The following is a 13,874-nucleotide window of genomic DNA, read 5'->3' on the forward strand; positions in this document are numbered from 1 at the left end:
GTTGATGACACAGCTCAAGAATCCAGAAATCTTATTTGAGTTGGGAGAGCTTTGCATAATTTGCGCCACTGGGCAGAAACATTCTGGGGTACAGGGATAGGGTCAACCTGAGATCACTGTCTTCGTTTCTACTTCCTAAGCCAACAGCTCTGCTAAGTACCAGAGAGAATTGGAACGTTGACTATTTTTCTACCAGTTGGTAAAACTCTCCAATTTATCACCTTCAGTTTCAGAGAGAGGAAAGGAAGAAATAGAAAGAAACTGAAGGAGTTTTACTAATCACAGGGTTTTTACTACTTAAACTTTGGCATTGGGATCAGTGGGAAAGCAAATAAGTATCAAAGCCTTAAAAATGTTGCCTTTTAATCCATTAATTCCATTTATGGGAATCTAACCTAAGAAAAGAATGAAGAAATAGGCTATTATGTTAACTGAAAAGGTTGGAAATAAATTATCTGTAGGGTAGCATTTCAATTATGTGAGGATGAAAATGTTAATCCTGGTTGCCTTAATGAGGTTTTTATCTGATGATATATGTATGCATATATATGTCTATTATATTAATATGTATTAATTCAGATATATTAATATGTATAGTTATTCAGAAATTGAAAAAGCAAAGAGAAGAAAAACAAAACAACCAATGCCAGGGACATTTAAAGTAACTTGCTCCAACTATTTCCTGCTAGATTTTGATCACACAATTTTCAGGAATACTAAATTAGTTCTCTTTACTTGAAATGATTAAGACATGTAGAGCTTTTATTCATGAAGAGTAATGAGAAGGTTAAAACTCATTGCAAGCTAAAGAGGGAATGTCCCACGTCTTTCTTAAGCTTAATCAGCTTTTTGCTGAAGATGAAGAGCAAGCTGGATTTTAGTACCTTAATCTTCCACTAATTAACCTGATGACTCTGGAGAAGTCATGTCATAATAAAATTACTTTTCATTTAGATTTCTTTTTTATATTTTACAAAGATCTGTGGAGCATATTAGATATGTAACCCTCAGTTTTTATAATCCTCATCTATAAAATGAAGTCTTAAAATAGGTAATACCTATAGCTCCATTATGGGCTCAAAGTTCGGGAATTTTGTCTAATGCAACCGCATAAGACTATAGCTAGAAAGAATACATTCAGGTCTCTTTTGGTTAGGTTTATCAACTTTTACCATCCATACTGACCAAAGACATTAGATAGTTGCCAGATTATCACTCCACTTTGCCCCATTTGATTAGCTTTAGCACACAGCCTATGTGGTTGAGCTGGACAGATATTTTTATTTAATGATAACACCTCTTCTTACTGTTTTCTTTCCAAAATAACCATTTTAAATTTTCAGATATAAAATGCCAAGACCCCTTGTCTTAAATGCAAATTTTTTTTTTTTTTTTTTTTGCAGTACACGGGCGTCTCACTGCTGTGGCCTCTCCCGTTGTGGAGCACAGGCTCTGGACGCGCAGGCTCAGCGGCCATGGCTCATGGGCCCAGCCGCTCCGCGGCATGTGGGATCTTCCCGGACCGGGGCACGAACCCGTGTCCCCTGCATCGGTAGGCAGACTCCCAACCACTGCGCCACCAGGGAAGCCCTTAAATGCAAATTTTTTAAACTGGGTAAGTCACTTTTACCTTCTGGTATCTGTACTCAAATTTCATTTTTATAATTTGCTGCGGGTTATAACATTACGCACTATGCTGTTATCAAAGAATAAAGGGAACTGGGCCATTTAGAGTTTTAAAATGACTATCTTTAAGATGACCATATTCTGAATAGCTAAAAAAAGAAAAAAGAGGTGAAATTGAGCCATGAAGATGAATTTTCTTTTCAATAAGTTCACTAAACTTCAATCTCTGAAGGTTTTTAAATGGCAAGTAATTAGCTGAAGAAACATGTGACTCATGAGCAGAATTGCATGATTTATAGCTTTTAAACTCTACTCCATAAAGAGAAAAACGTATCAGGCACTTTTTAAAGAGAAAAAGATTATCAGTGACTTCCCACAACAGAAACAAAAGAAACAGGAGTTTTACTGTCTTCTTCATTTCTAAATAACTTAACAGTCCTTTCTTTGTGGAAACACTTGGCTACTTTAAAGTAAATCAAACAAAGGAAGTTACAGTAAAATATCCAAGAGACTAAACAGTTTGGCACCAGTTGAGGGAAACATCACGTACAACTGGGCAAGACAGAGAGGGGTTGGCAGATCCCTGAAAAATGCTAAAGTGGAGGGATGTGCAGAGATGCACGGTGACAACTGGCACAGAGCCTTCTAGAGTGTGAAATCTATTGACCGTGGCACAAGTTTGCCCTGGTATCTTCTGGTTTGGTAAGTCCTGGCTTCCAGAGCTGAGCTATCTCTACTTGCTGAGCACAAGTTTACTTAGAAGTAAGATGTGCTGGAAGAATAGCACAAGAACAAGCTCCACCCTTGGCCTTTTCTTTCATAGATAACAATGGCATGGATCTGGGGAGGCTTCTAGACCGGGGCATACTCTAAAAGAAAAAAAACGATGAGAAAGAAGTATAAAAAGATGTAAAACAAACCTTTATTCCATTGACATGGTGTAATTCTATTTTTCAAAACTAGTGTTCTAGATTTATACTTGTACTCTAAACATAATTACCTGATTTTTTTAATGTGGAGAGAAAGGCTCCCATTAAAATGACTTATTTATTCTATTTTGAGAATATCAGCTCTTATCAGCTAGCCAGAGGTGCACCAATCAATGGTAGTGTTCCTTCACTTCATTCCTTCTTGTTTTTTAGAGATTTGTTCACTTGGGTACTTTCAAGTGAGTTAAGTGGGCTAAATGGATTAGAATTCAGTGGAGAAAATGGTTCTGTAAATACCAATGCAAAAGTATTTCAATTAAGTAAAACAGATTACAGATCAAATTTACTACAAAGTACTAAACAAATTTCAAAATCTTCGATTTAGGTTTTGATAAGAATAGAACGTGGAATACTGACTTACACTCAATAATACAACTCTATTTTGTCAGAAAGAGTAACTGAAATAATGTTGGATAAAGAATAAACAACTTAATTTTCTATTTCATCTCTGCATGAAGACAAATCTAAGGGAGACAGTCTCCATGTTACTTCTAGGAAATTTCCCTATATTGATTACTGCTACAGAAACATCGCTCTTCTGTTTTATGGTCATATTGCATGCATTGGAAAGGACATAGTATATGATGAAATTGCCCCAATTATTTTAATCGTAATAAAATGAAAAAAATTACAGGAATAGCCTCTGTTTTCTTTTTATTTCGGGGGTTGGGGGAGGGAGGGTAGGTAAAAGGGGAATTAGATGGTAGGCTAAAGTCCTTTAAACAAAACTTACTATCTTATCTTAGGTCATGTTAGAGAAGACTTTGGGGAAAAAAATAGACCTTGAATTTAGCAAACTGATACAGTGGATTAGTTTAATATCATTATTTACAGTTTTATGGATGCCTTTAGAACCATTTTCTATAACTATGGTTATTCTTCCCCCTCTTCTATGTTAATGGACACTGCTTCCCAGCCACAAAGACAGAGCTGGAGGTTATTAATGGCCAATTTAGAGGCCCAGAATATGGTAATTGCAGATTAGGATTCTGAACCAGACCTACCCATCAGTGATAGCCAGAGTTAGAAGAATAAGACCTCCCAGAAACCACAACAAAATTCCCTTATAAGAATGATTAACTATCTCTTTATTTCTATATTTATCTGTCCCATTGGGGTCATTGGTGGTGAGTCAGATGGCCCTGGGTATGAATCCTGGCTCTCATCTTTACCTTAGGCAATTTATTTCAACTCTCTAAGCCACACTCTACTCATCTGTAAAATGGGGATAATAACAGTACCTATCCAAAGAGTTGCTGTGAGTATTAATGACAGAATGTAGATCAGGAGCTTAGCACAATATCTGCACACAAAGTATACACCTGCAAAAATAGATTGGTTGTTCACTATTATTATTCTATTGATAAATACAAGAGCTGAAGTAGACCATGGAGACAGTCCTCTCCAACAATTTTTTTTTTTGTAGTTAAGAAAATGCAAAGATTCAAAATGATTTAATTGTTTAAGATAAAACACCTCAATAAAGGCAGAGCTAGAACTCAAACTCATGGCTTATTCCCAGGCTCTTTCCACTTTGCTGTCTCTAGTACCATACATATCTGAGCAGTAGAGAAAGAAAAATTGGACCAAAACACTGTATGAGTCCCCCTCTTGGCCATCAGAACTGATTTTTATTCTATTCTGCCCTCTAATCCGAGGTCTCCTCCAACATTTGTGGAGCCACATATCATAAGTCTAATTGTATAAGGATATAAATTGAGCTGCCTCCAATACTCCTACTTTGACAGACATCCCTTCCTATGGAAGGCCAGATTGAATTTAGAAAACTTGAACACCTTGGATATGGTAGGGCAGGGGGATCTAGTTCATGGACCACGCCCTGCCCCATTCTTTCCCCATGTCCTAGCACCACCAGGGACCTTGTATGTGGGTCCCATAAGTACACCCTCTGCTTAGACAGCCTGCATGTCCAAGCTTCTCCCACACTACTGTCTCAAGCCAGATTGCTGCCTCTTGGCTACTCCTTGGGCTTAAAGGTATGCTTTCCTGTAGCACACCCAGGTAAGAGGCCTGCATAGGCCCTGGAAGTGAGTTCAAAGCCATTTGAGCAGACAATGTGAGGGTAGATGCCGTATGGAAGGGGGAGCACAGGTGCTCCCTCGACCCAGCTGCCTGCCCAGGTCCTGGAGCAGAGTACAGCTGGGTACAGACTAGGCTAGGCTCTCTATAAGCACAGTGCCCAGGAAGAGGGGTCCTCCTGCCCCATGGGGGGCACTGCTCTAATCATGTCATTCAATTTTGCGCCAAAGTGGAATTAATCCCTTTCAATAATTGGTTACCTGTCTATCATCTTCCCAACAGAGTTCTAAGATGAATCCATTGATCAATAAGATCTATTTCCTTTCAGTTCTGCTGGATCCAACATTTCCCATCCTTACAAATTATACGACTGGATAGAGAATGACTCACCAACTGTACGGGAATCAACCTATCATGGTCACATTCCAGTGACATGCAGCTTGGGTCCCAGGTGGCTCCAGGCTGGTAGAATTCGATGACTTAATTCCCTCCCACCCAAGAGCACAGGCAAGTAGTTGGCTTCACGTTTGGTACTCTAGTACGGCTACAACCTGAAGAATCGGAAAAATAAACCTGTAGAGCTGAGAGGACTCATTTCCCCTGTCATGGTATCTGTAGCGGACTTTCTGATGCCCTTGAGAGGAAAAGGTCCGTCTGTCTCCCGTTCCCATCTTATAGACTTCCTTAGCAAACATTTACTGCAATGCTGGGTCCTGGTGCTCCATTCTCAAGAGAGTACTGATATTATTCAGGACTGCTCTTTTCAACAACAGAACATCCATTTTCATTGATAAGGCCCAAACCTTTGTACTACACATAAAATAGCCCCAGGGCAAAGCTAGTTGAGAAAGAAAAGTGTAGTGGGGGACTTGTGGGGGAAAGTTAGGTCAGTGACCAGCTGCTTGAAGATAGCTCCTTACTGGGTATTACATCTTTTTTTTTTTTTTTTTTTTTTTTTTTTTTGCGGTACGCGGGCCTCTCACTGCTGTGGCTTCTCCCGTTGCGGAGCGCAGGCTCCGGACGCGCAGGCTCAGCGGCCATGGCTCACGGGCCCAGCCGCTCCGCGGCATGTGGGATCCTCCCGGACCGGGGCAGGAACCCGTGTCCCCTGCATCGGCAGGCGGACTCTCAACCACTTCGCCGCCAAGGAAGCCCCTGGGTATTACATCTTTTGAAAGACATTCAACATGCCGGGTACGAATAACTCCTTTGACATTTTTCACCTGAAAATTTTAGGTCAGAGACACTGTTTCTCAGTCAAAGCTCCCTCTTTCCCCTCAGTCACAACGCCACCTCACTGGGATTGTTCTGTGTCGGTCCTTCCTCAGCCACTGTTGTTGCAACTCTGTACTTTTCAGCCTGCGTCTGTCAGGAAGGAGACAGGAAATTCTAGTCACCCTCACAGCAGCTGCGCCATTCCTCCTCTCCTCCTCCAATGACGTCGGTTGGCTTTGGTGACACGAGGTCAGGAACTGAGCTACAGTGAAGGTCAGGAAGATAGGTCAGTGTTTATGCCGCTGTTGGGCTGGGGACCCTGCTGAGGCTATTTGCTTTCTTCCTTTCTATACTGTTTCTCTTTCCGTTCCTCTTTTTATAATGCGCAGCCAAAGCATCCTGTTTTCAAAACATCTGACTGTTTTGCCACTGAGGAACTCATGCTCTGATGCATTTCACTGAAGCGTAAGACAATTCTTCTAATTCAGGAGGTGATAAAAGTTGAAACAAAAAATTAATGAACAAATCTAAGAAGGCAATCTGTGGTTAAAGAAAACAGCTCTCACGCGTCTAGCTGCTGGCAGAAGGTTCACCAGATATCCTTTTCATCTTGAAAGACAGTGTCATTGCCCTGTAAAACTCCTACTTAATTTATTCCATCTTGTTGTAATTCTTGGGGGAAAATAATCTACAATACTGACCCACCTGGCTGCATCTTTCCCTGTAATTCTGGAATTCCATTTGGCCTGTGGCCAGCATTAAGGAATGAGGGAAATTTGAGCCAAGGGAAAAACTATGTTTCTGTAAGTCACAGAAACAGTTCCTCATCTTACTCTCTGGGCTCTGAAGCACACTTGGGATGGTTGCAATCTTTGAGTCACGGTTTTCTTCAAAAGAGTTAAGAAAAAGCAACAAACAAATCCATCCCTACCCAGATGAAGTGAATATAAAGACTACTTGTTTTCCTCTACTAGACGCAGTTGACGTTCTACCATTAGCATGTAGACTGGCATACATGTAATCTCCAAACCCCTAAGCAAAACACAGGCACTCCCATCACCACTCTCATGCAAGTTCAGAGGCTGCAAACAAAACTCAGCAGTCACTTAGCTGATCAGAACTAGAGACAGATGGTTTTATGCAAAGATGTAGCAGATGCTATTAATAAGTTATCACTTATTGAACTTTTGCTTCACATCAGGGGCCTTACTGAGTGCTTTAGACGCATTATCTCAATCTTCACAGCAACCCCAGTAAGGTAGGGACCACGTTCATCCCTGTTTTACATATGAGAAAGTTGAGTCTTAGAGCAGTTAAGTAAGTTGGCCAAGGTCAAGTAGCTAAATGATAGAAACAGGATCTGAACCATGATCTTTGGACTCCAAAGCCCATGCTTTTCACAAACTTCCTGTATAGAACATCTTCACACTTACTTCCAAGTCTGTAACTCAGAGATTTGCCACAGCTCCTGTGTTCAGTGAGAGTAAGCAGAAGATGATCGAAAAAGACTACACAGTAATGATGATGATGACGATGATGATATTTTTAAACAGTAGCTCAGATGGAACACTCAAATAACTTTGAGAATATTTAAAATTAAATGTGAATTTTAGTTTTACCACAGATAATTCAGTTCCCCCTAAACTGGTATAGATCAATTTCTTTTTGGTGGCGACAATAATATTCACATTATATTATATTATATGTGCCATGGATTAACCCTGAGATGATTATCAGTATAATCAAGACTTTGAGATTGGGGGTAGGTAAAAAGAGAGCTAAGTAAAGAGAGACAGATCTTTTTAAAAATTGAAACTGACTTCAGCTGTCATCTGGACATTATTCATCCACTGGGTAATTGCTTTGCCCTACAACCTCTCCACTGTAGCTCTAGAAATAGGTGAAGCTGCATGCCTTCTACTTAAGCTAACTGTGTCAGCATTAAGGTTTAGCCCTTTCTTTAGGGTTAGCCCTATTCAACTTTCATTGCTTCCTGCACAGGACACCATAAAGGAGGAGCGGAAGCCTGAATTCTCACTAGGTCCTACACAGTCCCTGGTGTCAGAGCCTCAGTAACTATACACTGAATATGAGATCATTTGTAATAAATTTGCAAGATAGACAATGTCTAATTTCAGCACTCCAGACACAAACCTGGTTAGAATCTACAAGGCATCAACAGTCGAAACGAAAACTAATGGCAATTTGCAGTTTCTCAATGAGTAATCTTTTTCTCCAGGGGGAGAAAGTTGCCCACTGTATCTTAGTGACTCCAGAAGGAAGTTCAGGGTGTCCTTTATGGTGAAACCTGCTAAAAAACTACCCCTAAATACCAGATCTCCATCTTGCATGTGTATCAATGATCACAAAATGCAAAGAACAGAGTATCCGTGAATGTTTCACAGGAGGCTAAAGCCTGTGTGAAAATCCTCCTACATGAACTCCAGTGTGGTTTGGAGAAGTTATGCAGTTACGCCCTCCTCATGGGGAAGCAGCTGGTTGAGATTTACAACAGCCTGGAAAAACCCAGAATTTAGCTTCAATTGAGAACTTCAGAGAAAAGTCAGTAAATAGTTAAAACTCAAACCTTTTTTTTTCCCAAGTTGAATCTGAACTAAAATTTGAGAGAGGCTTATTTTTTTTGCCCTTTCATTAACCTATAAACAAGAGTAAGAAAAGTCCACTCTCTATACCACCCCCTCTTACCCCGCCAACCTTCAGGACATGATGCTTCCTCTACTCAGATCCTCTGAGCAGGAGCCAGCAAGTCTCGAAGGGAAGGTGATACTTTTAACCCCAGGAAAAAGGGAGGAGGGACACACATGCGAGGCTGGAAAGGGCATGTTGGCAGGTGTGGAGCAAAATCTCTTCCCAGCCCCAGAACCTTAAGACAATAAGATAATACCTCAGGCTAGGATGATTGGGGATTTTGAAATGTGTATTTATGAGGGTGCAGTGTTAAGGCTTTCAATTAAAATAATACATACACAGACACATATATATGTGCATATAGATAGATAGATGATAGATAGATAGATATAAAATCAACAGTCTCCAAGAGAAAAATACAAACAAAAAGCAACAACTCTCACTACATAAATTAGCACTCTAAATCCAGGTGTTACTTAAACAAATGATATAATGGTAGATAATTAAAGCTCTTCAACACTAAGTTTTGCCTGGGCATGGTACATAAAACCATTTCTTTGCAGTACGGGTGGAACTTCATTTCATATGATTCCACTTTGTAAAGCAGCAAACTTTTAAAAAATAACTTTCTTTTTTGGAGACAAAGTATATTGTTTCTTTTTTTAATCTTAGGTCGTATCAGCATCACAAAAGAAATGTTGGAGAATATCAGAACATCCTTCTGAGGAGAATTTCAGAATTTATGAAACTTTAGGGCAAACCATTCTCACCATCGATATACAGAAATCACATTATTTTCTTGTTCAGACACACATATATAACACCTGACTGCAACGCAACATTTTACCCTATTGATTCATTCAGATTTTATCTTCCTGCTAACTGTTTACAAAAAAATAAAAAAAGCATTTTCACTTGTATGGTGATTGGTACACTTCATAAACACCCCTCACCTTAAACACATTCCGCACAGCATCACTAAGAAAGAAGTTTAGGAATTAAAGCCTGCTGAGGATTTTAAACTTTTGCTGTAGCATCACGACGCAAGCAAAGTGGAGCACTTTGGAATAGAATCATCGGAGGCAGATCAACAAAGCTGACAGTGGCGTCCCGGTGCACCTCTGCTGCTGGCGGAGGCCAGGGCAGCCCGGAGCTCCCCGCGCGGTCACACTTTAATGAATAAAACGGTCATCTCTTACCTTGTTAGACGCCATCTCGCTGACAGAGCGGTAGGTCTGTATGGTCTCTAGCTGGTCTAAGCACCAGTCCAGTTCCTCCAGCGTTTCCATTGCTAATTTTTGATAAGATTCTTCTGCAAACAAACACACAGACATGTAGTTAGGCTGGAGCTGCTGCAGGCTGTCCATAGCCGAGTCACCGCTGCCGCCGCTGATCCCGGCGCTACTGAAGGTGGCCCCGTGCTCCTTCATTATTTGCACGCCGACTCCTTCCTTCCAGCTCTCTCCACCAGGAGAACAAATCCGGTGCTCTGCCCGGAATGGCTCGTGCCAAGTTTTCACCCCCCCCCCCCGCCCCCAGGCTGGATGAGGTGTCTGCGATCTACCAAGAAACTTCCTTTGAGGAAGAAGGCGGGGAACCGGCTCTTAAAAGCTCATCTGCATACATGAGTCCTAAAACTCATGGCAGAAGCAGTCAGTTTCCTCAGACTCTCTCTGCCTTCGTCATCTTGGGGTTCTTTAGGGTGCGTGATGTCATTTCTGAGTGTTTGCAGTCTAGAGGAGAAGTGAGGAAAGCATTTTCTCATTTGGCTTTTCTTCTAAATGAAACGTACAATCGAAAACTGGAGGGGGGAAACTGACAGTTACGTTGTTGGAAGGCTAAGCAGTCATTCATTCTGGGGAATGTGCAAATGTTGGAATAACTTTCAATTCAGCAAACACTGACCAGCACAAGTCTTCCTCTCTTGCGAGTCTCCCTTTTAAGTAGAGGCAAAATGAGGTCTCCCTGATAAGAGTGCAGTCTCAGAGAAACTGTCTGGAGTTTTACATGAACACATTTATTGGCTGGGGAGTCAGGCAGTTCTTGTTATACTAAACAAAGCTAAAACTTCTCTTCTGCAACTGCCAGGATCACAGGGAAATTCTGAACCAGACTTTCAGGTGGAGCCAGATGTGAACGCCGCAGATTTTCTGATTAACGCCAGGGCCTCGGATTTGTCACTGTAGGAATCCAGACTTTCTGTAAATATGTCTCAGTGGCCCATTCAAAAATTATTGCTTTTAAGATCATATTTTTGCTGGGTAATGAAACTCTTTTTAAATGTTCACAATACGTCATTTCATACCCAAAAGTTCGTGAGTGTAAGCTAATACTTAAGGTTATTGACTTAAGAACCCTATGTTAATAAACACTGAAATTAATTTTATAAATGCTAGATGAACCAATGATGCCACAGACAGTTATAAAAACCAGTCAGACTCTCCCGCATACATGACTGATTTTTGAAGGGAACACCGTCCATTAAGTCTACCAAGCTTTCTGGAATGCAAGCACACAATAGGCACTGATAAAATTAAAAATCTCACATGAAATTCTATTATAAGGAAAAGACTCACACATTCCTGTCATATTTAGAATACAATTTTCATATGCTCATGCAGAAATCCTAGGGAGATTACATAGCTTTTTTATTATTATTTGAATACTTTTATGTGTGTGGCACTCACACTTGAAGCAGAAAAGGGAATAAACAGGAGAGAGATTCCAAGTGACAAGGAGCCACTTGGCACCGACGCACATTTCAAAGAATAGGTGTCTTGTTCATCCCCCACATATGCCTACCCTTCAGGATAAACAGGGGTTAAAATTCAACATCCTGTATGTCATACTTAAAAAGCCACAAAACCACTGAAGGTGACTTCCTCCATTTTTCTTTTCACACGCCTCAAAAATGTGCAGACAAGAATTGAGGTGTTTTTAGTGAAACTCATTTCAAGCCAGACTTGCACATACCTTCCCTCCTTTCTTCCTCAGTTTTGCCATGCTGCTTCAACACAAAGAATCTCCTCACTGACTCTTTTGTGTGTCTGAAACACCCCCTTGCCTCTATGCCCTTCCAGAAGAGCGCTTCATCCAAGGAAGCTTTTCCTGAAGTGACAGAATCCTCCCCTTCTCCCTCCTGGCCTCTCATAAAAGAAAAGTCCAACCACTTCCCAGGTACTCATGCTTCACGACCCTGGTGTCTTCCATATCACAACCTGTGGTCCTCAAGATCAGACATTCACCCTGGTGGTGGGGAGTAAGTAACTTGCTTGGAGCATTTGGAACTGACTGCGGGATGATATATTACACCTCTCCTCCCGGAAGAGGAAAAAAGGGATCTGATCTCCACCCACAAAGAAAATATGGTAATTATAGCAGTGAAGCACTGAAGAAGGAGGAGAACTCGTCAATGATCTTCCAGTTAAGTACCATCGCCACAACTCATTCCTTGTCTATTACACAGAATGAACACACGCATGCTCCTAGAGTTGGGACAATAGTGAGCTGCCAGGGACTGGCCAGTGGATATGGCAGGAACTTATTTCACTGCCCTCTCTGATTCTGGTCAGCCACAATATTTCTTTAGGTAAAAAGTTAAAATTTGAAGTTAATGAAAACTTGTCCCTTCCCAGATTCTTAATCCATGGCCAAGGCTTTCTTTATGTGCCGTTTTAGAGCCTTCTTATCACAGTAACTGAGGCAGGCGGCACAGATGTCAGAGTGGGCTAAGGATGGGAGCATCAAACCCCAGCTACTTACTGGTACTGCCAAAGGAAAGGACCAGTGCAGCTCAGACTGGCCTCCACACTAGAACTTTGTAGCTCTAGCACAGGATCCGGTGCTTGGTACCCAGTAGATACTCAGTAAATACTCAGAGGGATGGAAACCACAGTGCCTGCCCAAGCAGCCTGAAAATATCGATACTTGGGTATCTAGAGGCTGAGGATACGTCTGTAGCACTGAGAAAAGAGCACCAGCTTTGGACTGAGGCTCGGGCATTTGGACTTTCTCTCTTACCACTTACTGTGTGATCCTGGACCTCCATTTCCCACATCTTAAAATAAGGAGAAGAATATTCATCTCATAAAGTTATAAAGGGGTTAAATGAAACCAAGTATAGAAAGTATGGTAACCAGTTCTCAGTAGGTGATCAGCACACAGGAGTATAATTATTAACGGCAGTAAAAGTAACCCCCAAACCTGGTATGTGTGGGGGGAGGAATAGGAAGGGAGATAGAAGAACTGAATATTCAACAAGGGGTTTTACAGTCAGGATCAGTTCCATAATGTGCAGGGCCCAGTGCAAAATGAAATGCATAGTCCCTTTGCAAAAAGCAGGAAAAAGTGCTGTGAAAGGTCTTAAAATATGAAGCTTTTTCCTTTCTTCTGAAGTTGCTCTCCCTCGACCTGTCATGGTGGTATTGTATTTTTTTTTTTTTTTGCGGTACGCGGGCCTCTCACTGCTGTGGCCTCTCCCGTTGCGGAGCACAGGCTCCGGACGCGCAGGCTCAGCGGCCATGGCTCACAGGCCCAGCCTCTCCGAGGCATGTGGGATCCTCCCGGACCGGGGCACGAACCAGTGTCCCCTGCATCCGCAGGCGGACTCTCAACCATTGCGCCACCAAGGAAGCCCGGTATTGTATTTTTTAAATAAACTTTTAAAAAATAGTTCTAGATTTACAGAAAAGTTGCAGAGCTAACACAAAGAGTTTCCATATACCCCACATCCAAGTTTCCCGATAGCTATCATCTTAAAACGGCACATTTGTCACAATTAATGAATGGCATGGTGTGTTTTATTTACTCTTTAAAATTGTGTTACTTCAGGCAGAGGGATACCAGGAGGAGGGTGCAGACCCTTATAGGACCCCAGAGGCCCTGCAGCCTCTGACTTAGGGCACATGCACAGCTTACCAGTTGCTGGGGTGCCCGGACCTGCCAACTTCCAGACTGCGTGCTATGCCCTGGCCCAGGGCAGGCTCTGAGAAAGGCAGACATTTCCCTTCACCATGGTACCAATGCCCCAACCCACAGCAGACAGGTGACCCCTAAAGGTGCTATAACTTCTGCACCAGGATGTGCTAGATACCTGGATCAGGGTGGACAGGAGGATCACCCCCACCAAGACATGGCCTCTGTCTACCATGGTACAGCCATGCCGGCCCAGGGCATTCCCCACCTGAGACTTTGCAGGGCACCCATGTCCAGCTCAGATCCTCTCTGCACCTGCACCCAGGCCCCCGCTGCGAGTGGACAGCAGCAGTGGTCATGGGGTTGGGGTAGAGACATGGAGACTGGATGAGCCCTGGGGTGCCAAGGATCAGGGAAACAGGTGGCTGAGAACACGTCCAG

The 13,874-nt window shown here is 42.0% G+C and overlaps 1 protein-coding gene across 2 annotated transcripts in view; it reads right to left on the reverse strand.

Moving 5' to 3' along the window:
• PDE4B (phosphodiesterase 4B) overlaps positions 1-13,874 on the reverse strand; it is a gene marked incomplete at its 5' end in the record, with an annotated part of 484,828 nt that overhangs the window by 31,898 nt on the left and 439,056 nt on the right. For both annotated transcript variants that reach the window (XM_082674895.1, XM_082674896.1), the window contains one exon: positions 9,719-9,831. In XM_082674895.1, the coding sequence (XP_082531021.1) occupies positions 9,719-9,831 (113 nt within the window). The remainder of the gene's footprint in view (positions 1-9,718; positions 9,832-13,874) is intronic.

The sequence above is a fragment of the Grampus griseus genome (assembly GCF_964374135.1).
Source record: "Grampus griseus genome assembly, chromosome: 1".
Lineage (NCBI taxonomy): Eukaryota > Metazoa > Chordata > Mammalia > Artiodactyla > Delphinidae > Grampus > Grampus griseus.